Genomic DNA, 22,696 nt, shown 5'->3' with positions numbered 1-22,696 from the left:
TCTAAGTTTTTGTGCAATTTCCATTTCATAGGAATGTCTTTGTATCGCAAGATTATTTCAGTGTTTCTCCTGGAATTTTAAATTAATAAAAATAATGACAAATGCCACTTATACTCATTCTTCGTACTTTCTAAAAGATGCTATACTTTTTTTTCATATTTGGCCACCTACTGTCTTTACAAAGTAAGACAACACTTAACCCCCCACACATCACTGTGCACATAGAGAGCATAAGCAGCCTTTATAAGCATTACCTATGCAGTGAGGTGATGAGCCACTCCAGGTGCCATCAGTTTGGCATAACCTTGTACTTGATCCCACTAATATGAAAGGAGAATTGCAGCTGAATGAAACCTCAGACTGATAGATAAAGCTTTTGCCTTCTCGTTTTCCTTGGGAAGGTATGCCAGGATCACCACAAAACTTGGCTAGAAGATAAAATAAAGACACTTACCACAAAAATAATAGACACAGTACAGTAGATAATTTATAAAACCGTGAAAGTTATCTGGAATATTACACTAACCCTTTTATTTATGATAACCTATCCAGTGAAAAATTCAATTTCTTTTTTGTTTACATAAATTATAATGTTTAAAAACATATGTTATGTAGATAATTAGTCTGATGTGCCCTGTCCAGCATGCTAGTTAGTAAATGCCAGACGCTTTTCATTTTTGTCGATTTAAATTGATCATGATCAAATGATAAATTTCTAGTTGCATGCTGCGGAACTGTAAGCTACTCTTGAGAAAACATATGACTCAAAGGTAGTACCATTAATAATAATCAGCTGTGATAATTATGGCATAGTAAAGCCTGAAATGCTTTTCACATATGCCAGCATGCACACACATACACATATACACATGCATGTACACATATACACATATATTTACACGCATATCCATAATCATATACACACATACACATATTTATACACACATACACAAACACACACACATATATATATATATATACAAACATAAGCACATGTAAGCAGTATCTGTTTATTGTGCTCTGAGCACTGAAATATGTATCCTGATATAGATATTTAATTTTTTTAAAACATTACTTTTCCTTTTTGATTCTTTCATGTTACCCAAATACTTAACAGAAAATTTAATATGCTGTATTCGTGATGTTTAAATATTTTTATTTGTAATTACATTTCATATATTTATCTAGTTTTATATTTTTTCACTTGGGAGTAATTTTCTTTTGTTTTCTTTTATTCACATTTATTTTAATACCTTTTATTGAATTTGATTTTCAGAAATTTAATATATACACTAAGTATATCCTGAGTACTGTGACCTCTACCCTTTCTAATCTCTCTCCTAGACCAATTAACTACATTCTCATCTCTTCTCTACTTTCATATTTCTGTTTGTTGATGTGTTGGTTGGTTGGTTGGTTGGTTGGTTTTGAGACCCACTGAATGTAGCCATAACTTACTGTGTAATAATAGGTTTGGAAATATCCTCCAACCCCTGATAATTTCCTAGGAAGGTACAAAACTGATGACATGACTACACTTTTCCCAGATTCTGTTAATAGACAATATTTCAAAAGTGTTATATAGGGCCACTTCCTAACCCATAATTGACTAATTATAGGATCATTCTTTTATTGACCTAAATATATAGAAGTTTTAATGCCTTCCTCTTTAATATTGATAATATACTTGAGAAAAGTAAGATAGTTTTTGTTATTAGTTGGAATTCTCTAGAGGAACAGAACTTAAAAACATACTTTTCTATTATATATAATAGAAATATACACAACATATACATGGAGTATTCATTAGAATTGCTTACAAACTATGGTACATTTAATCAAACAATGAAAGGTTCAAATATCCAGTAGTCATTCAGTTCACAAACTTGATGTCTCAGCTGGTCTTTAGTATGTATCTGAATTATGAAGAAGCAGGCTCTAATGCCATTAAAGTAATGGGCTTGCCAGCAAGAGTGAGAACAATAAAGCAAAGAGAGAAAGCTTCTTCTGCCATGTTCTTTATATAAGCTGTCAGGAGAAGGTATGGCCAGAATAAACATGTATCTCATGCCTCAAAAGATTTGGATTAAAAGTGGAGGGGACAGGAGCTCCACAAGGAGAGCAACAGAACCAAAAATATCTGGGCACAGGGTTTTTTTCTGAGACTGATACTCCAACCAAGGACCATGCATGGAGATAACTTAGAACCCCTGCACAGAAGTAGTCCATTTCAGCTCGGTCTCCAAGTGGGTACCCTAGTAAGGGGAACAGGGACTGTCTCTGACATGAACTCAGTGGCTGGCTCTTTGATAACCTCCCCATGAGTGGGGAGCAGCCTTACCAGGCCACAGAGGAAGACAATGCAGCCAGTCTAGATGAGACCTAATAGGCTAGGGTCAGATGGAAGGGGAGAAGAACATTCCCTATGAGTGAGTGACTGGGCAAGGGGCATGGGAGGGATGGCGGGATTGGGAGGGAAAAAAGGAGGGGGCTACAGCTGGGATACAAAGTGAATAAATTGTAATTAATAAAAAAAGTAAATTAATAAAAGTGAGTGTTCCCACTTCAAATGATTTCATTATTTTTAAAGTTTCTCACATATAAATCCTGCCACTTAGACTTTAGTCAATCTGACAGGTAGCCAAGTTGACAATCAAGAAGAGCTATCACAATATGCAATTAAAGAAAGATGAAACCTTCTGAGTCCCTTTAGTGTTCATTATATTTATGGAACTTTATATCTGACCACTGAGCATTAGACAAGCATTTAGGGGTCTCAAGCCTCCTATGTTTCATTGCATGTACCACTTTCCTTTTCTCCAGAAAGCCATATTTCCTATGTTTAAAGCTCTAAAAAGGGCAATTATTTGTTCCTCTTTGAGTGTAATTCTTCCAATCAATTAGCTCTACCAAAGGTCCACATGAGTCATGCCATAAAAATTACTTTTCCTGTGCTTCCCAATATGAGTCAGGCCATTTTGGACACTGACTTTTCTCTGCTGCCCAGTATGATCACCTTGCCTTTGGTGATTCTCTGCTGCCACCTGGATCCTGCTACTTCAGGGTCCAATTGAACCCATTAAATTTAATTCATCCAACTGGGCAGGAGCACCCCCAACCCTAATGTTGACACAAGAAAAGGGGTATCAACAAAGCTATTGAAATGTGCTGGTGCCCCTCTCACTATTTTTCAGGATTAGTGAAGGACATGTTTTCTGGATTGTCCCACTCTGGAGCATCAGGTTTAAATTGGGTAGCCATTCTAGCATTGAAATTTCCTTGATGTTTAAAAATCCCTTTGTCAACACTAAGCTAAGGTATATCAAGCAGCTTCAACTCCTTTCAGTAGGACATCTGTTGACAAATGATTCAGGCAACAATGCAAAGAATCTTTTGACACCATTTCTAACTGTGCAAGCTTCTATACTAAACCTAGAATCCCCACTCAGTGGGCCCATTTCAGTGAACTCAGACTTGTGTTCCACTGATCTACTTTTATGTTCCTTCCACCATGATTTCCAACCTTTAAAATTCATTCACATAAATATTCCCAAGACTTCTGCTTGAATGATTAGCAAACTAACTAGGCTACTTTGTAGTGTAACACACCTTCTCATGGATTACACTTTCTACCTAAACTTTTGGAGGCTGCTGTAGGTATAATGTTCTTTTGAAACATATACACCTTACCCTTGTTCATTCAAATGCTGATTTCTCTTCCCCACTATCTAGTTTCAATCCAGACATTGCATTGTGATACTTATCTAAGCATCACCTGTCTCAAGTTTCTGTAAACGTGCCACCATTTGTTCTCTAAATTGTCAGTTGAAACAACCATCCACAATGTTGAGCAATGGAGAAGATAGGGTGGGACATCCTGGTTCAGAGTGGGAGAAGCGGAAGAAAGCAGGAGGAGAGGAAGGAGTAGGAGGGAAAGAGAAGGAGCCAGAAGAGAGGAAGGAGTAGGAGGAGAAAAGAAGCTGGAGGAGAGGTTTGGGAATGATATGGAGGAATGAACTGGACCTAAGATATCATATCACTAAAAGCAAGTATAATGGGTGAATCTTAATGCTAGGAACTATGCAGGCTTGGAGGTTTAGGTTGAAGTAACTATTGCCCAGCATTGTGTTCTAGGTTAACTAAATAAAATCTTAGTCTCTGTGTGGTGATTTGGTTATACAACTGTTTAGGATTAACAACAGGTTTACTAAAAGATATAGATAAAGATATATCAATAGTAAATGTTAACAACAAAATACAACAGGCTGCTTAGCCTTTCTTCTGGTTATAGGTTACTGTTATAGGTTACTGGTTACAGGCAACTATGTTGGGTTATTGATTTGTTTTTCTACTCATCAAGTACTATAATAAACAATTAGGTTTGATTTTTCTGCAGTTTGAGAACTGTGACTTCTAGAAGGAAGATAATATTTCAAAGCTCACTTAGAAACTCTTAGGCTGTTTATTGATGTCTGTAATTAGTCAGTTTTATCACTGTGTTTATTGTTTCCTTCACAATATGCTGAGATGTTGGAAGTTGGTTAATTTAATCATGAGGCATATCCTTTTCCTTTATCAATTTACCTACAGATGCTAGGAGCAATCAACCAGCATTATTATTTTCCTTATTTTTCTCACAAACTGTCAAAGATTTATATGACATCATAAAATCCACATTTGCTGAATTACATAATCAAATGCATTTTTCTCCTAAAGGTTGTAAAATAGTTCACACCATGGGCTTTGAGTACTCTTCATGCTTCTAAGAAACGTTTTAGCAACTAGAAAGGCTAAACTGTAGATGCTTGCAAATTGAAAAGCCTATTCAAGATACTTTAAAAAAAATCATCGTTATACTTCTGTTACACTAAAACTACTTTTGATGCCAAAATCTCTATACTCAGGCTTCTTGGGAGGAACATAAATTTTAGTTTGAGTCTCTAAGAGGTGCCTTCCCAGGTTAGTAAACTTCTGGACAGAAATTTTTCATTCACATCAAAATATATCAAATTGCTTCTATAAAACTCTGTCTATCTGGGAGTATCTTCAAACTATGTGATTACATTGTTTTCTAAGTTGGTCCTTACTGTCAAAAGAGTTTCAGGGGCTATCTTCCATCAACACTGAGAAATCTGGAAATATTTCCTAAGAGGGGCTCCTTTGACTGCTATGTAAGACTATTCCTGCCAGAACACAACAGTAAATATAATTAGATTCTTAATCTGATTGGTTAGTGATGTTCTTAAGATGGTCTCCACTTTGAAGGAATTTAAAAAATAAAAGAATAATTTTGACTGAAACAAGGCCCTTTGCTTCAAATATTTTGAGCCAAACTGTAAAGAATATAATTGCTAGAATAAATAAAAAATGGCTACATTAATAAAAGATGACTTTTTATATTGAAATTTTAATTGTGTGTTCGTTTAACCTCTTTGGGTATGGCCTAGCAAGTTTAAAAGGTTTAAGCAACAAATATTACTTTAAAACATTACGATTATTGTAGAAATTTTGCTACTTACGTAAACACTGTGGGACCTCTCCGCTCCAGGTGCCATTGCCTACACAGGTCAGAACAGCAGGAAAGGACAGCTCATATCCTGCAGAACAGATGTAGCTAACACTAAAGCCCCAGTCGAAATTTGTTCCTTCCAGCCTTCCATTAGAGATCTGGGGAGGAGTTGAGCAGGTAACAGCTGCAATTACATTAAAAGTAATTAGACACAGCTGTTGAAATAACCTCAGTGTGAAATAAATAAATAATTATCATTAAGAGCTGCATATGCGCTATTTAACCTTTCAGAGGACACTACCCTGTGCCTCGCTTTATTCTCCTGTCAGTTCTCTTGCAAGAGCCCTAAAATGAAATCCTGGAGGAGGATGCTTACTGTTGGCAGCATAATGGCTACCAGCTCTTTTTAAAAAAATAGCAAACTTCCTGATACCAAAGGGGGAGGAAAGGAGGTGACCTTTTTCTTGTATACTGAAACTGTTGATAATTTTTCCTCTTATAAAAATTGTCTCCCAAGGACATTGCAAGAGGCTGATGAGCTGGGTGCCTTGGCTAGATTTAGACTCAGCATTAGAACTGGGGATTTAAAAGCAGTTTTATAGCACTTCTTTCCAAATACAGACAACCCATGTTTTAGATTACAGTATTCAGTGTGCATACCAAAAACATGCAGATTCATATTTTGAAGCCTAGTGTATTGGTAAATACATAATTAATTTTAAGTTGTAAGTTTGCTTAACTTGCGTTATCCCTAGGAAGAGCCATGTTGGAAAATTGTCAGATATGTCAGCAAAACAGATTTAACAAAACCAGGTGCGGTGGTGCATGCCTGTAATCCCAGCATTTGGGAGAGCATAGGCAGGCATATCTCTGTGAGTTTGAGGCCAGCCTGGTATACAAAGCAAATTCAGGACAGCCAAGGCTCCACAAGAAAAGCCCTATCTAGAAAGGAGGGGAGGGTGTGGTAATAAACTTTTAAGTGTAGAACTGAGAAGATTCTGTTTTGATGACTAACCAAAGGTAGAGACAAACTTATGAATTTGGTTTTGTTTCAATTTTTATTATAGATATGGATTATTGTACAAAACCACTTATGAACTGTATGTGCTCATGTATGGATCACTATGATGACTGCATATACATTAATTTTAATATGCAGGTAATAAAATAAAATTATTTCTAATTTTACTCAGTAAAATATTAAGAAAACAGAAACACATTGGAATCATTATATTTGTACAAATATAAGTTATATACATATTAAGTGATCAACTCTTAGGCATACAAAGGGATGCATGAATAAAAAACGTCAATTATTAAAAAAAACTACCATAAAACATCATTATTTGAAATAAAGTTTCCCCTTTCTTGAATATTAAAATACCATTACTCACACTAGCGTTTATAAATTAAGATTTTATTTTACCATCTGTAAAAAGATGGCCTTAAAGTTTTGAGCTGATTAAAGTCACAACATTTCCAAATGACATTCTTTTGCAAACAGTCACCTACTGATATAAGTATCGGTGTGAACTCATAAGAGACATTGTTTGTGCTTTGTTCTTGTGCTGCATTGTAGCTCATCATCACTGCTTATAGTCAAAATTAAGTTGGCTAAAGCTACCATTTTAAAACATCTACATGTTATGCTAGTACTTTAAAGTAAACTACCCCACATTTTGGTTTTAGAAATAAAAAGAAATAGAAAAAGAACATTTAACTATACACTAGATTTGCTTATAAACAGGAAAATATGTAATGGTTATTACTTGGCCAAGTTGACAAAACTATTTTCATACCTCTACATGTTGGCATGACTCCACTCCATGTGCCATTAGTTGTACATGTCCTGACTGTGGAACCATTTAACTCCATGGTATAGCCTGGCTGGCACATGTAAGAAACATTTTGCCCAACCACAAAATCATCTCCATATCTCAGTCCATTGGCTGGTATACCTGGGTCTCCACAACTGATAACTATCAATACCAAATAAGAAGGGCAGATGGTTAACATGGGCCATGCTTAACATCAAGTACAAAACATAAGACATGCTTATCATATGTGTAGAGAAAAGAGTTACCATGCTCATTTTTAGCCATAAAACATAAGTGTTTTTACAGAACACATTGGCAGGTCTTGATTATAATCAGTAAGACTTCTTGTCGATTTTGTGCATGTGGCTTAGAAACTGTCACTTAAACCTTGATAAATCTTGGCTAACATACCATTCTTTTATAGGAAACTGGTACAGTAAGCACTTTTAACTTGTATAATGTGATCATGAAAAATCTATATTAAGAAACTGGAATGCTTCTGTCCTTGTCTTCTCCTGCTTCCAATGTCTATCGCATTTGTCCTTCCGAATGAGGATTGATCATCTTCCCTAGGGTCTTTCTTATTATTTAGCTTCTTTAGAGGTATAGGTTTTAGTATGTTTATCCTATATGGTGTGGCTAATATCCACTTATGAATGAGTATATACCATGTGTGTCTTTCTGCTTCTGAGTTACCTCACTCAAGATGATCTTTTCTAGTTCCCACCGTTTGCCTCCAAATTTCATGATTTCCTTGTTTTTAATAACTGAGTAGTATTCCACTGTGTAATTGTACTAAAATTCTTATATCCATTCCACCACTAGAGCTGCTACAAACATGATTGAGCAAATGTCCATGTTGTGTAGTTGAGCTTATTTTGGATATATGCCTAGGAGTGGTATAGCTGAAGGAGGAAATAGAAAGACCTGGAGGGGACAGGAGCTCCAAAAGTATACCAACAGAGCCAAAAAAATAAAAGAGCCCTGGTCTCCCTTAAAAGAATGAAACCCCAACCAAGGACAATGCATGGAGAGGATCTATACCCCAGCTCAGATGTAACCCATAGACTCAGTCTCCAAGTGGGGTCCCTACTAATAAAAGCAGAGGCTTTCTCTGACATGAACTCAGCGACAGGCTCTCTGAATACCGCCCCCTGTGGATGCAGCCTTCCCAGGCCACAGAGGAAGAGAAGACAATGCAACCAGTCTTAATGAGACCTGATAGGCTAGGGTCAAATAGAGGGGGAGAAGGACTTCCCCTATCAGTGGACTAGAGGAGGGGAATAGGGGGATAAGAGGGAGGAAGGGTGGGAATGGGAGGAAGTAGGTCACAGCCAGGATACAAACTGAATAAATTGTAATAAATGATAATAATAAAAAATAAAAAAAACCCAAAAGAGACTGTTTATGCCTTTAGGCATCTAATAAAAGGTGACAAATGGCTGTTTTAAGTTGGAAAATTATCAGTGTGCTCCAGTAGGTTTATTTATTTAATTTATTTTTTAATTAAATTTTTATTTTTTGTATTAATTACAGTTTATTTACTTCGTATTCAATAGGTTTCTATACTGATGTTCATACTTGCTTCAGGCAAATATATCTACTCAATGATGTCATTGTTCAGATGGCCAGTTAAAGCCAGATTCTAGACCCAAATAGGTTCGTTTGAATTCTTCAGATAATCTCTGATTTGCTACTGTCTTCAGAAGCCAATTGCATTTCAATAGTGAATTCAGCTTTCTAGTTGAATGGGGCCCAAGAAATCTTTGTTTTTTTTTTCTCTGATAGATTATCCAGAGTGGGACCAAAGTTAATTCACAAAAGAACAATTGTGTAGTAGTTCAACAAATCAGTTGGAATAACTAACAATAAAAACTTTCTTAAAATTGAAAAAAAAAAGCACAAAGAAAAAGAAGAGTTCAGAAGAAAATAAAAACCATAATAACAATTATTATGATGTTGTAAAGGTTCCAATTGTTTTGAAGTATGTTTATAAGTATGATTTGGGAAATGAACTAGACTTCAGACAGCTAATAGAAAGTAAAGTACAAGTTATATTGATGAGTTTATGCAAACAAAATAGCACTTAGTATGGTTGATCCTTATTAGTTACCAAATATTCTCTTCTTAATTGGGTAAATAGCTTCTGTACAATAAATATTTGCCTGAAGGCCATGTTCCTCACTCTCCTGCATTTTTTTTCAATTTAACTTTTCCTACTATTTGATGATTCATTGTTATATACCTAGATTGAATTGAAACGTGAAAAACCATAACACTATGATTAAACTATGTTTATTAGTTTTTTATTAAGATTGATTGTCAATATTTTGTTTGGTTCTATTACTTTAGAACCTGTGAGTTTTACAGTGCAAATATTGTTATTTGAGTTGAAGAATTAATATGGAGGGCATCTCATATATAATCCTTTTCCTTATAAAGTAGTTCATAGAATTTCAACCAGTCAAATTTAACCTAAATTCTCTTTTAAAATTTATAGCAAGGAAACGTTTCTTCCAACTATTACCAATAAAAAGGAGTATTTTAGCACGATATTATAGATTCTGATAGAAAAAACTAATACTGCACATTACCAAACTTATTTCTTTACATAGCTTTTAAATTTCCTGTCATACAAAATTGACTGCAGACTTTAAATGTATTTTATTGTACTTCTTAGGTTATTTCATGGTTTCACCACAGGTTTTTTTTCTTCATAAGAGTATTTTTTAATATATAATAGCTGACACAGATTAAAAAAACTCTCTGAATAGACACTGTTTTTTTTTTTTTTTTTTTTTTGCTTTAAAAATGTCTTCTGAATCATTGTTGGACTTTGAAATGTAACTGAATTTAAGACAAGATGATACTTTGGAAAACTGGGAATGGTATGTCATATTTCTGTGCATTGTTTCTAGTATTTCTATCTGGCTGGCATATCATAGGAAGCATATTATTTGATAGTACCTTTGCTATAGAGTAAGTTTTTGGGTTCATGATCAATATTTAGATAGGCTCTGATGTAAACAAATTGATTCTTTCTTTAGGTCTTTTTTTAAATTTTTATTTTATTTTTATATTAATCACAGGTTGTTTACTTTGTATCCCAGCTGTGGCGCCCTCCCTCATTCCCTCCCAATCCCACCCTTTGACCCTTACCTCTTCCCTGCCCCTTTCCAAGTCCACTGCTAGGGGAGGTCCTCCTCCCCTTCCATCTGGGATGGACAAAGGAAGTAGAAGAAAACAAGTAACAGGACAGGAGCCTACCACAGAGGGCCTTTGAAAGACTCTACCTAATAGTGTATCAAAGCAGATATGGAGACTCATAACCAAACCTTGGGCAGAGTGCTGAGAATCATATGAAAGAAGGGGGAGGTAGTCTGACCTAGAGAGGACAGGAGCTCGACAAGGACAAAATATATCAGGGTATGGGGGCCCTCTATGAGACTTTCTCCAACCAAGTACCATGTATGGATATAACCTTAAACCCCTGCTCAGATGTAGCCCATGGTAGTGCAGTAACCAAGTGAGTTAGCCTAGTAAGGGGAACAGGAACTATTTCTGACCTGAGTTCAACGACTGGCTCCTTTACCGACCTCCACCCCATCCCCGAGGGAGGAGCAGCCCCCTCTGCTAGGCCACAGAGGAGGACATGGCAGCCAGTCCTGGAGATCCCCGATAAGCTAGGCTCACCACAGGTTCTTAATGAGGAAGCCAATATTAACAGAAATATACACAAGATATTGTTGTGTGGATTGGACCTTTTACAGATTGAATTAGAATCTTGACAAGAAGGAATAGCCATGGATAACAAGGATACATGAGCTAAAATGCATCTACCACAGGAGAAGACAGAGGTTTGTTTCACCCAAGCACTGAGAAGGAGGTAGGCTCTCTGCAGTGGTGGCATTAATGAACTTCTGACAATAAAAGCTTCACAAGGGTTTGTTTCATGACTTTTTAATGAAGCAAAGGGCAGTGGAAGAGTCAGTTTCTAATAGCAACAGTTTTTGTAAATAGCACCTGCTATGATATCAATTAATTCAGCTTGTTCATGGCTACCAAATGAGGCTTTGGTTTTTGTAGAAAAAAACCTTGAACAGTAACTCTTTAGGGATTTACCCTAAAACTAGAGACATCAACACACCATAGTGGATGTTGTGGATTTTCTATAGAACAATCTTTAAAAAACACTCAAATCCACAAATGCATGCTTATACCAAATGATAACAAAAACAGACATTTCTCTGTCTTGTATTTTTAGAGAATAGTAGTGTGCCTGGATCACCATGAGAGATTAAATATTTGTTTATAGAATAAAAAAGTTCATGGAGTAATTGAATTGCCAGTTTAAAAAGAAACCCATTTAAATCACTTTTTTAAAATTACTCAATGTATTTTGTGGAATTATTCTCATTCCTTTTTATTCAGTTGATGCCCACTTGGTATAATTGATAATAAATCTAAAAATCATGATCTCTACACTACAAGTAAAGTAAAATTTTATCAGTTTAGTCAAATTGTATCAGTTTAGTTCTACTTTCAGTTTAACTTCTTTTGTGAATATATGAATGTATATTTTAAAATAAAACAACATTACATGTTCCACAAGTTTCAATGCAATTCATTTTAATGAAATATGTAATGAATATTTTACATGTTTCACCCATAAGCCCAAATAATTTATTTTAATATTTTATATGCCCTTATTCAGGTATACATTCTATTTATTTTATATAACCAAACAATTTTTGTGTTATTCTTTGTTCACTATTTTAGAGATTGCAGCAAGAAGAATGTTTATTGAGCTGTCAGATACTGTTAATGTTGTTTTTATTTCCTCAGATGAGGGGATGACATGAGAACCATACACAAGCTTTGCAAATACATGACTTATTCCATCTATCCTTAGGCCTAGGCCTGGAAGCTTCTAGTCTCCATACAACCTAATTTTCTCCAAGCCCAGACTTTGAAGGCTTCACCTCCCGCCTCCATTTACTAACCTAGGCCTAGAATGTTTCCAGCCTCCCAGACTTACTGAGTAAGATCCCCCATCCTAGTTCTTTGGAAACTCTGGCTGGCTCGTTCAACTCAACTATTCTGATTCAAAACTCCTCTCCAGGATGACTGATTCAACTTGGCTTCTCTCAACTTCTCACTGAATTGCTCTTTTTGGAAAACTGCTTTTGAAATTCCACTAAGTGAATTGTGCTGATGGCAGAAACTGAATAGAACTGAACTGTACAGATGAGTTGAGTGGAACTGCACCACCTCAACTGAACGCAATTGAACTGCTCCTAACGAACGCTATTCCTGAACTCTGTTGTACAGTCTCCATGAACTCTCTTTTACTGTCTCCATGAACTCTCTTTTACTGTCTGTCTGCCTTCCCTCAAGCAGCCTCTCCTTCCTTTCTGTTTTCATGAGAATTGGGTGTTTCCTATCTCTGACTCATTCTGTCAAATCTTTCTCTGATTTGTCACTTTGTCTGCCCATTAATTAGACATCATTGTTTATGATTGAAGATGTATACCAAATCCCAGCCAAAGGGACTAAAGGGGTGTACTAAATTATAGCAAGAGAAATTATGAATGTGCATTCCAGTTAGCGGGATTAAAGGTATATATTAAGGCCATGTCTGTATTTAAGCTTGCCAGAATAGCCAAATACCTCTACAAAAACACATATGAGCATTATCAACAAAAGAACATAGTACTACGGTATCAACAAAATGATGCTAAAGCAACTGTCTAGTAATGTTTCTAAACTAAGTCTCTCAATCTGAGTGTAATTTTCCTTTTCAAATCTCAGAAATAGAAGATATCTGAACATCAGCATTAGCACTATTAATATTTTTGTCCAGATAATTCCTGACTGTGGTGGTGGATTTTGCACATTGTGGGATATTCTACAAGACACCTCATAAACTACATGCTTTCTCATAATGCAAGCCCCACAGAAGTAGATTGTATCTTAGCATCCATTCACCCTGTTTTATGATTATTCATCACTTAGTCCTCTCTTGGGAGATTAGCCCTGTGTTTAGAACTATCTGCTATAAGAAGAAGAAGAAGAAAAAAAAAACTCTTAAAGGTTGTTTCATTATTCTGGACATTATTCTGGATATTTGACAAAGATATAGTAAGGACCATTTTCATGCAGGTTGTTTTGGAATTAAAAGCCTTCGACTCCTTATTACTCAACTTGATTTATGAAAGGTACTGTTTCTGTCTCAAATGAATAAGACCTGCCAAGTTCACGACACTGGCCATTGGTCATTTGGGAAGTAGAAATCCTAGTTCATAAAAGAGGAAAATGAGAGAGAAAGAAAGAAAAAATGAGAAAAAAAACCTTCCAAGTAAATCAATGAGCAAGTTTTCCTTTTTTAGGACTGAAAACTGATTCCAACTCTTTATTAGAACACACATATGCGCAGGATGTGCTCCGCCTCCAGGTACTGGGGATTCACATCTGGTGTACAGGGAAAGGTAGAGATACATTAATAACTTACCTATAATATATTCTTAAATGAGCATTTCTTCTGCTGTTTGAAAGTGTTTCGTTTTTGATAATGTAAACACTTTTCCCCCCTTCCCTTTTCTGTACCTCCTTGTTGTCTTTCAAATTCATGGCCTATTTTTTCATTACTTTTTTACATATGTATGCGTATATGCAACTACATCTTTATTCCTAAATATAACATGTTCAGTTTGTGTAATTTACTGGTATCTATCTTTTCAGGGCTGCCTATTAGGTGCTGGATAACCAATTGATATGCTATTCCATGGAGAAGACTATTTCTCTCATTGTCTTTATTCCTGCAGTTCCTTAAATATTGTCTCTCAATATGAACACATTGAAAAACAGTCCATCAAATTTTAAAATCGGAGTGCTGCTTTTAGCTATTGTAATATGGCAACAAATATCTTTTTCTCCCAGGCTGGGCTTTATTTATGGATGTAACTTCATATTTAAAATTCTTTTGCTCATGTTGTATGCTTTTGACTTTGTTAACTTGACTCCAGGATATTTTCTTTAACCCACAAGAAGAAAACTAGTGGTTCTGGGGACACTCTCCCTCAGAACTTGCTTAAGAAAAACTTGACTGCAGTATCAGAAGAAAGAATGCTGTAGAGGGAAGAGCTGTTGCTCACGAGCTCTTATATAAAGCTATAGATTCTTTACCAGTGCAATGAAGACAGAGACTGAAGATAGTAAAGTAAACCTGAGGAAAACCTTGAAGTTTAAGGTCAGAAGGAAACACCAGAACACTGGTTTGTAAATGCAATACACAGATTAATTTTAGCTCCCTACACTTTCTGATTTGCCATTGCAAATAAAGTCTTATCCCACACTGCCTCCCCAAATAATTACTAATGTTTCTATTGTGAAATACAAGTGATAATGGTACATTTTTCACAAACATATGATAATTAAGTAGAGGAGGTCTGTTAAGCTCTTAGCACAATTTCTAAGTGGCAAATACTGAATACAACAAAGTTGTGAACTTTGGAACAGAAAGAAAATTAAAGGTGTTTTGGTCGTGGATTTCTGTGTATGTACTTGCATGCATACACATGAGCTTGTATATGCACTGTACTTTGAAGGTTGGCTTCCATGAAAAATTTCTGTGGAAATTTACCCAACTTCAATTAAATACTATCTATAGATGGGGATTTTAGAAAGATGATATGTGAGAGCTTTGCTCCCAAAAATGGAATTAGAACCATGTCATGGGGTTTGTAATGGCTAGAAATTTGTTTGTTTTATTGTTTGTTTGTTTTCTTCCTGCTGCTACTGACGGGGAAAAGCCATATGAGAAGTATAGATCATCTGCTACTAGACGTGGAATCTGATTTCTACTCGACCCCAGACCCCACAGCATCCACAAGTATGCAAAATATGCCTATGATCTTTGTGAATTACACTACTTCATGTATTTTTATAACACTGGAGAAGATAGTCTTCCTAGCAAATTGAGCAAAAAAATAATTAATTAATTAATTTTTAATTATTTAAAAATTTAATTAATTTTTTATTAAATTTTTATTTTTATATAAATTACAGTTTATTTACTTTGCATCCCAGTTATAGGCCCCTCTTTCATTCCCTCCCAATCCCACCCTCCCTTCCTCATCTCCTCACTGCCCCTCTCTAAATCCACTGATAGGGGAGGTCCTCCTCGCCTTCCATCTGACCTTAGCTCATCAGGTCTCACCAGGACTGGCTGCAATGTCCTCCTCTGTGACCTAGCTAGGCTGTTCCTCCCATGGGGGGTGGGGAGGTCAAAGATCTAGCTGCAGAGTTCATGCCAGAGGCAGTCCCTGAGCATTATTCTTAACAAGTCAGCTATGCTTGCATGGCTGAGATCAGAAATATTGGGCCTGTTGATTGGTAACATTCCTTCATAAAAGGGGGTATAAGGAAAGGGTCATTGAACCACCACCTGATTTCTAGGCCACTCATTCTTTAATTTCAACCCTTTGTATGCAATTCTGTTTTAATTGTATATAATTATTTGGTCTAGAGAGGTATTGAAAGCATGTACAGTCAATAATATATAGTCTTGATGAGATTAAATATATGGAGATTACATCTATGCAGCTATGGGGAACCATCACATATGCTGGGTAAAGACTTTCCAGGGCATTGCTTTTAGTTCTTTTTAAAGAAGGCTTAGACATTGTTTATTTTTCACAAAGTGAAAGAGTTCCTAGGATATACAATTATGGAATTACATAGTTAAACTAAGATATTTGATTTTCATAAAATTTCTTTCAGCTGTGATTTGAACATTCAATTAACTATTTTAATATTTTCAATCCCAACTTTACTTTGTGTGATATTAATACTTAAGCCCTTGCAAATAATCATCATAAAAGTGTCCATGAATGGTCCTTGGCTGAAGTATCAGTCTCAGAAAAGACCCCGGTGCCTGTGCCCAGACTTTTTGGATATATTGCTCTCCTTGTGGAGCTCCTGTCCTCTCCAGGTCTTACTATCTTCCACTTCTTTCATAAGATACCTGGCACTTTGCCCAGAGTTTGGCTATGAGTTTCAGCATCTGCCTCATTACCCTGCAGGCTAGAGCCTTTCAGAGGCCCTCTGTGGTAGAAGGAAGGGGAGGAGGACTCTCTTATCAGTGGACTGTGAGAGGGATACTGGTGGGGAAGAGGGAGGGTAGGATTGGGAGAGTGGAGGGACACTGGTGGGGAAGAGGGAGGGTAGGATTGGCAGGGTGGAGAAAGGGAGGAATAGGGGGGCTACAAAGTGAATAAACTGTAATTAATAAAAATAAAAATAATTAAATAATGAAAAAATAAATGTCTATAAATGGCAAATGTGGTAAACAAACTGTATTAAATCATATCTGACTTGAATGTAATCATTTTACTGTATGTAAGTAATAATAAAATAAAATGATATTTCTTCATAAGTGATAGAAAATAATGTACAGAACTGAGGTCCTTCAATAGTCAAGAAGTCTTTGAATACTGCCAGTTCTCAGTTTTTTCACCCATACAAGTCTAAGAAAATATCTAAAGTTATAGGACTCTAGTTAAGGATCACTGTCTGTTAATAAGAAATAGAAAGCATACATTCTAATTCAATTACATATGTACAGAGAAATACTATTAGTCCCTTAGTTATTTTCCTTGTAGATTTTTAGACTGCTTATTTTTCACTGAAACATCCTGAGAGACCAAAAGATAAATTAGCAGCTATTATTAAGACCTGAAGTAGGTACATAAAGAAGTCTAGTAATGCCCTGAGGGGAAGAGCCACCTGGCTGCATTCTTTCCCCACCCACTAGAGATACAGTTGCTAGGAAACTGGACCATCCCCCTAGGGAGGGACACCAGGTCATTATGGTCTGGGAACCTTCCTACAGTCAATAGATTCAAAATGTAGCATTTTAACCAATAGATGCTTGACAGGCAAGGATTGCCCCTGCCTTGGGCATTCTGGGATGGACAAGAATCTATATATCACCCAACTAAACTGGGGGCGGGGCGCTCAGCTCCCACCGCTTTGGCAGTGCGGGTATGTGGGCCCAAGCTGCAGCTTGTAATTACAATAAAAAGACCCTCATGTGTTTTGCAACAGAGTCGATTCCTGTAGATCTTTTGGGGGCTTGCGAACTGGGTGTAACAATCCTTACTTATTTCTTGGAAATATACTTTTTCTGTTCATAGCTTAGATTATTATGAATGAATTAGCTACATTGTTGCCTGTATATTGCTCAACCTTTAGCTAATTCCCAGGTATAGGAAAACTGATAGCTAAATTACATTGTTCAACACAATGTTTTTCTTCAAAGTATGAAAGATATGGACTTTGCAGTTTCAATCTTTGAAACTTATCTCTCCTTAATTGACTTATTTTCAATATTTTCCCCTCCCTCTACTCATTCAAGTTTTCCCTACGGTTGAGAGCCACTGTTCTAGCAGCTGCTTTGATATTTAAATCTCAGCAGAAAGAATGGTTTTACCAGGTCAACACCTGAAGTCAGGGAAGAATTTCCAACTCCATCTCCTTTTGTTTGTGACAGCAGGTGGGATAGCTTGTCAAAATCACACCTCTTGTTTCACCACCTTGTGATTTTAACCCATTGTGCTGAGCTGTTTTTACTCTGCCTTAAAAGCAGTCTGCAATAAAGCCAGGGGTGCTGGTCGAGTCTAGTCTCCACTACAGCCGAAAAGTCCCAAGTGTCGTGTGTTAGTTTATTAATTTTAATCCTCACTCCCGACTCAAGAACCATTCGACTCTGCTGGTGGGCTGCAGCCCCCTACACTCTTCCATCCAGATCTGCCTACATTCTGTCTCTCAGTAGGGGGGAAAAATACGATCTAAATTATAATAATAAAGTAAAGCATAAGATAAAACAAAAGACAAATAAAACGAGACAAAGAAAAAAAACAGAAGGAAGAGAGTCCAAGTAGACATAAGAAATAGCTGTAGATACAAAGACACACTTCTTTATACTCTTGGGAATTCCGTCAAACACAAAATCTGAAGCCATAACACATGTGAAAAGACCTATAGAAGTTGTGAGAAAGAGAGAGAGAAGAGAAGGGCAAGTGTGAGAGAGAAACCCTGATAACACTATGATACAAGGAATCACAAAATTGCCTATGAAATTGATTCTGTAGGCCATCTGCTGCTGGGCTTACACTTTCTGAAAGAGGAGGAAAAAATAATAAACTATAAACAAGAACAAACAAACATTTTATCTTCAATAAATGTGTTGATTGTGTTTTCTTCTACACTTTCACTTCCTGCATACTTTCTATGTTTCCTTTATCCTTCTTTTTTATTTTTTTACTCTACTTTTCTGACTACTTTCTTTCTCTCCTTCTTGCTTTCTTTATTTGACCTAGTTTTTGTATTGTTTGGAAACAAGCTCACAGGTTCATATTTGTTTGTCAAGACCTGGAAAACTGAGCTGCATTCCTTTTATTTTTTCCTTTTTTTTTTTTAATATTAGTTACAGTTTATTAACTATGTATCCCAGCTGTATCCCCTTCTGTCATTTCCTCCCAATCCCACCCTCCTTCCCTTACCTCCTCCCTGCCCCTTTCCAAGTCCACTGATTGGGGAGGACCTCCTCCCCTTTCATCTGACTCTGGTTTATCAGGTATCTTCAGGACTGGCTGCAAAGTCCTCCTCTGTGGCCTAGCAGGACTCCTCCTCCCTCCAGAGGAGGGGAGGGGTGTCAAAGAGCCTGCCATTGAGTTCTTGTCAGATATAGTCCCTGTTCCTCTTTCTAGGGTACCCACTTGGATACTGAGCTACCATCGGCTACATCCGAGCAGGGGTATTAGGTTATATCCATACATGGTCCTTGGTTGGAGAAACAGTCTCATAAAAGACCCCTGTGCCCACATAAATTTGGTCCTTGTGGAGCTCCTGTCCTCTCCAGGTCATACTAACTCCCCCTTCTTTCATATGGTTCCCTGCACCCTGCTGAAGGTTTAGTTATGAATCTCAGTTATCTGCTTTGGTACACTGCTAGGTAGAGTCTTTCAGGCGCCCTCTGTGGTAGGCTCCTGCCCTGTTACTTGTTTTCTCCTACATCCAATGTCTATCGCATTTGTCTTTCTAAGTGAGGATTGATCATCTTACCCCAGGTCCTCTTTCTTGTTTATCTTCTTTAGGTGTATAGATTTCAGTATGTTTATCATATTTTATAGGTCTGTATAAGTGAGTATATACTAAAATAAAAAACTCAAGTGACAACACATGCTGGAGAGGATTTGGAGAAAGGGGAACCCTCCTTCACTGCTGGTGGGAATGTAAACTGGTACAACCACTTTGGAAATCAGTCTGGTGCTTTCTCAGACAATTAGAAATAGTACTTCCTCAAGATCCAGCCATACCACTCCTAGGCATATATCCAAAAGATGCTCAAGTACACAACAAGAACATGTGCTCAACTATGTTTGTAGCAGCCTTATTTGTAATAGCCGGAAGCTGGAAACAACCCAGATGTCCATCAACGAAGGAATGGATGCAGAAATTATGGTACTTTTACACAATGTAATACTATTCAGCAATTAAAAACAAGGAAATCATGAAATTTGCAGGCAAATGGTGGGAACTAGAAAAGATAATTCTGAGTGAGGTATCCCAGAAGGAGAAAGACACACATGGTATATACTCACTTAAAAAGACCTGAGTTACATTCCTAACTCTAAATACTATTTTATTCTCGACATAGGCATTGGTGTGTAAGGTTTTAGGAATTACCATCAGAATGGCTAAGATCAAAATCTCAAGTGACAGCACAAGCTGTTGAGGATGTGGAGCAAGGGGAACCCTCCTCCATTACTGGTGCAAGTGCAAACTTGTACAACCAGTTTGGAAATAAATCTGGCACTTTCTTACTCAGTCCTTCAAATCAAGGAAAACATTAAATTTGCCAGCAAATGGAGGGAACTAGAAAGGATCATTTTGAGTGAGTTAACCCATACCCAGAAAGACAAGCATGGCATATACTCATTTGTAAGTGAACATTAGCCATACAACATGGGATACAATACCATGCTACCATGCTACAATCCACAGACCTAAAGAAGTTAAATAACAAGGAGGAGTCTAGGGATGATGTTTAATTCTCATTCAAAAAAGCAAATAGACTCCTGACTTCCTGACTCTTCTCACTTAGAAAACCAAAAAGAAAATAGACTCAGGAAGTGGCTGAGGAGAGGGGAAGACAAGGAAGTGACCATAGATTGCCTCAAAAGGACTCCATACAACAAAGGATCAAAACAGATGCTGAGGCTCACAGCCAAACTTGGGCAGAGCACAGGGAGTGTTGTGAAAAAGTTTTGGGGTGGGGGCGCATAGCTGAACACAGAGGGAAAAAAAGGCCCACAAGGAGACCAATAGAGCCAACAAATCTGGACCCAATGGTCCCTGAAGAGACCTCTGCACCAAACAAAGACCATGGAGAGGACCACCTGCTCAGTTGGAGCCAATATGCAGCTCAGTCTCCATATTGGTACCCTAGTAAGGGGACCAGGAACTGTCTCTGACATGGACTCTATTGCCAGTTCTTTGATCACTTCCACCTGACCGGTGGAGGAAGAGGAAGCAGGCAGTCCTGATGAGACTGATAGGCTGGGGTTAGAGGGCTTTTGAGAAGATCTTCCCCTTTCTGAGGACTAGGGGAGTAGGAGATGGGGAAAGATGGCACCAGTAGAAGACAAGGTATGTGGCTACAATTGGGATATAAAGTGAATAAATCATAAAAAATTTAATTAAAAAATAAAAATAATAATTTACCAGAGCAAATCTTTTCTTGGAACTGGTTTTATGTAACAAATCAGCAATAAGAATTGATTTATCACATCAAAACACCTAAAATGTCTTTCTGTGTCAGGGTGAGTACCCACAAATAATGGCTATGCTCTTCAAACATCAAGAGAAATACTGCTTTCAGTTAGATTGGAAAAGGAAAAATTGAATCCAAGTTTTAATACGATGAACATGTATTTAATAATTATTCCTAAAGTGGTATTAAGTGATATAAAGTATGACTCAATTTCTTTGATTCCTCTTTTTATACCCAGCCAGTACAATGCCTTGGTAAAGCTAACAATTATTGAAGTCATTAGTGTATAATTTAATCATACTCGTACAAATTCATTTACTGTTAAAAGAATTAACATTTAGATAAAACTTAACACACTTTTATATATTTTCAATTGAATGAAAATTTTGAAATATTAAGAAAAACTTACTTGTACAGTTGGGCAAACTTCCAGACCATGTTCCATTGGCGGTGCACTGTCTAACAGATGGTCCTGAAAGAATATAACCTTCCATGCAGGAGTAGATGACAGAGCTGGAGAAGGTTGTACCATCAATTCGGAAGACTTTTCCATTTGCTGTTGTTCCTGGGTTACCACATTGTACAGCTACAAAACAAAAAGTTTACAAGTATATTTGAAAATAGTGTGACTAGAAATCCTTCCTCAAAGAGTTAATGGCTAATGTTCCTTTAGAATTATCTAAAGCAATAATAAATTCTCCAAACTTAGCGGTGAAATATCTTTATGAGGAGTTGAAATTCAAGATGAGCCTGTGTTAATTTTGCTGGCTCAATTACTAGGTTTTAAATAAAGTTAACATTTTAAAAACTGGTAGTAGTGTTAGTAGTTTCAGTACCACTATTGCAAAGTAAAGTAACCATTTGGAGACGGTTGTTTCTTCAAACATCATGAAATTTTTCTTCTGCCTAAAAATAATTCTTACAAAATTGGAAAATGAACAACAGGAATAATATGCAATATATTTATTATATCTGTATTTCTTGAGCACAGTTATAATATAAATATATGTATAATTTAAATATTGCATACTTCTACCAATATTTTATATAGAATATGTAACATTTGCATTGTTATAATTTCTTTATTTAAAACAGGTGAGCACATAAAAAGATCAGAGTAAACAGGAAGCAACTACACTTTAATAATTATGTTTTCAGTAAAGTATCATAAGTTGGCACTTTTTAAAGAGTAAAAAGCCACAGAGGAAGACAATGCAACCAGTCCTGGTGAGACCTGATAGGCTAGGGTCAGAGGGAAGGGGAGGAGAACCTCTCTATCAGTGTACTAGGGGAGGAGCATGGGGGAGAAGAGGGAGGGAGGGTGGAATTGGGAGGGAACAAAGGAGGGGACCACAACCGGGATACAAATTGAATAAATTATAATAAATGATAATAAAAAGAAAAATAAATAACTAAATAAATATAGTATGTGACTGAGCTATTACATTCCTCACATAGCATGAAAGCCTTAACATCCTACTCTACACATACTTTCTCATCTATGTTCATTGCTACATTATTTACAAAACTAGC

General features: G+C 36.6%; 1 protein-coding gene across 1 annotated transcript in view; it reads right to left on the bottom strand.

Moving 5' to 3' along the window:
• The window catches only part of Csmd3 (CUB and Sushi multiple domains 3), a 1,323,831-nt gene that overhangs the window by 32,833 nt on the left and 1,268,302 nt on the right, over positions 1–22,696 (bottom strand). Inside the window, exons 59-62 of the mRNA XM_060389430.1 lie at positions 21,573–21,749; positions 7,309–7,488; positions 5,520–5,693; positions 255–428 (exon numbers count right to left, since the gene is read on the bottom strand). Coding sequence (XP_060245413.1) covers positions 255–428; positions 5,520–5,693; positions 7,309–7,488; positions 21,573–21,749 — 705 coding nt within the window. The remainder of the gene's footprint in view (positions 1–254; positions 429–5,519; positions 5,694–7,308; positions 7,489–21,572; positions 21,750–22,696) is intronic.

This window comes from Meriones unguiculatus, chromosome 8 (assembly GCF_030254825.1).
Source record: "Meriones unguiculatus strain TT.TT164.6M chromosome 8, Bangor_MerUng_6.1, whole genome shotgun sequence".
Lineage (NCBI taxonomy): Eukaryota > Metazoa > Chordata > Mammalia > Rodentia > Muridae > Meriones > Meriones unguiculatus.
The sequence above is the reverse complement of the archived record's forward strand: the minus strand, read 5'-3'. Positions and strand labels throughout refer to the sequence as shown.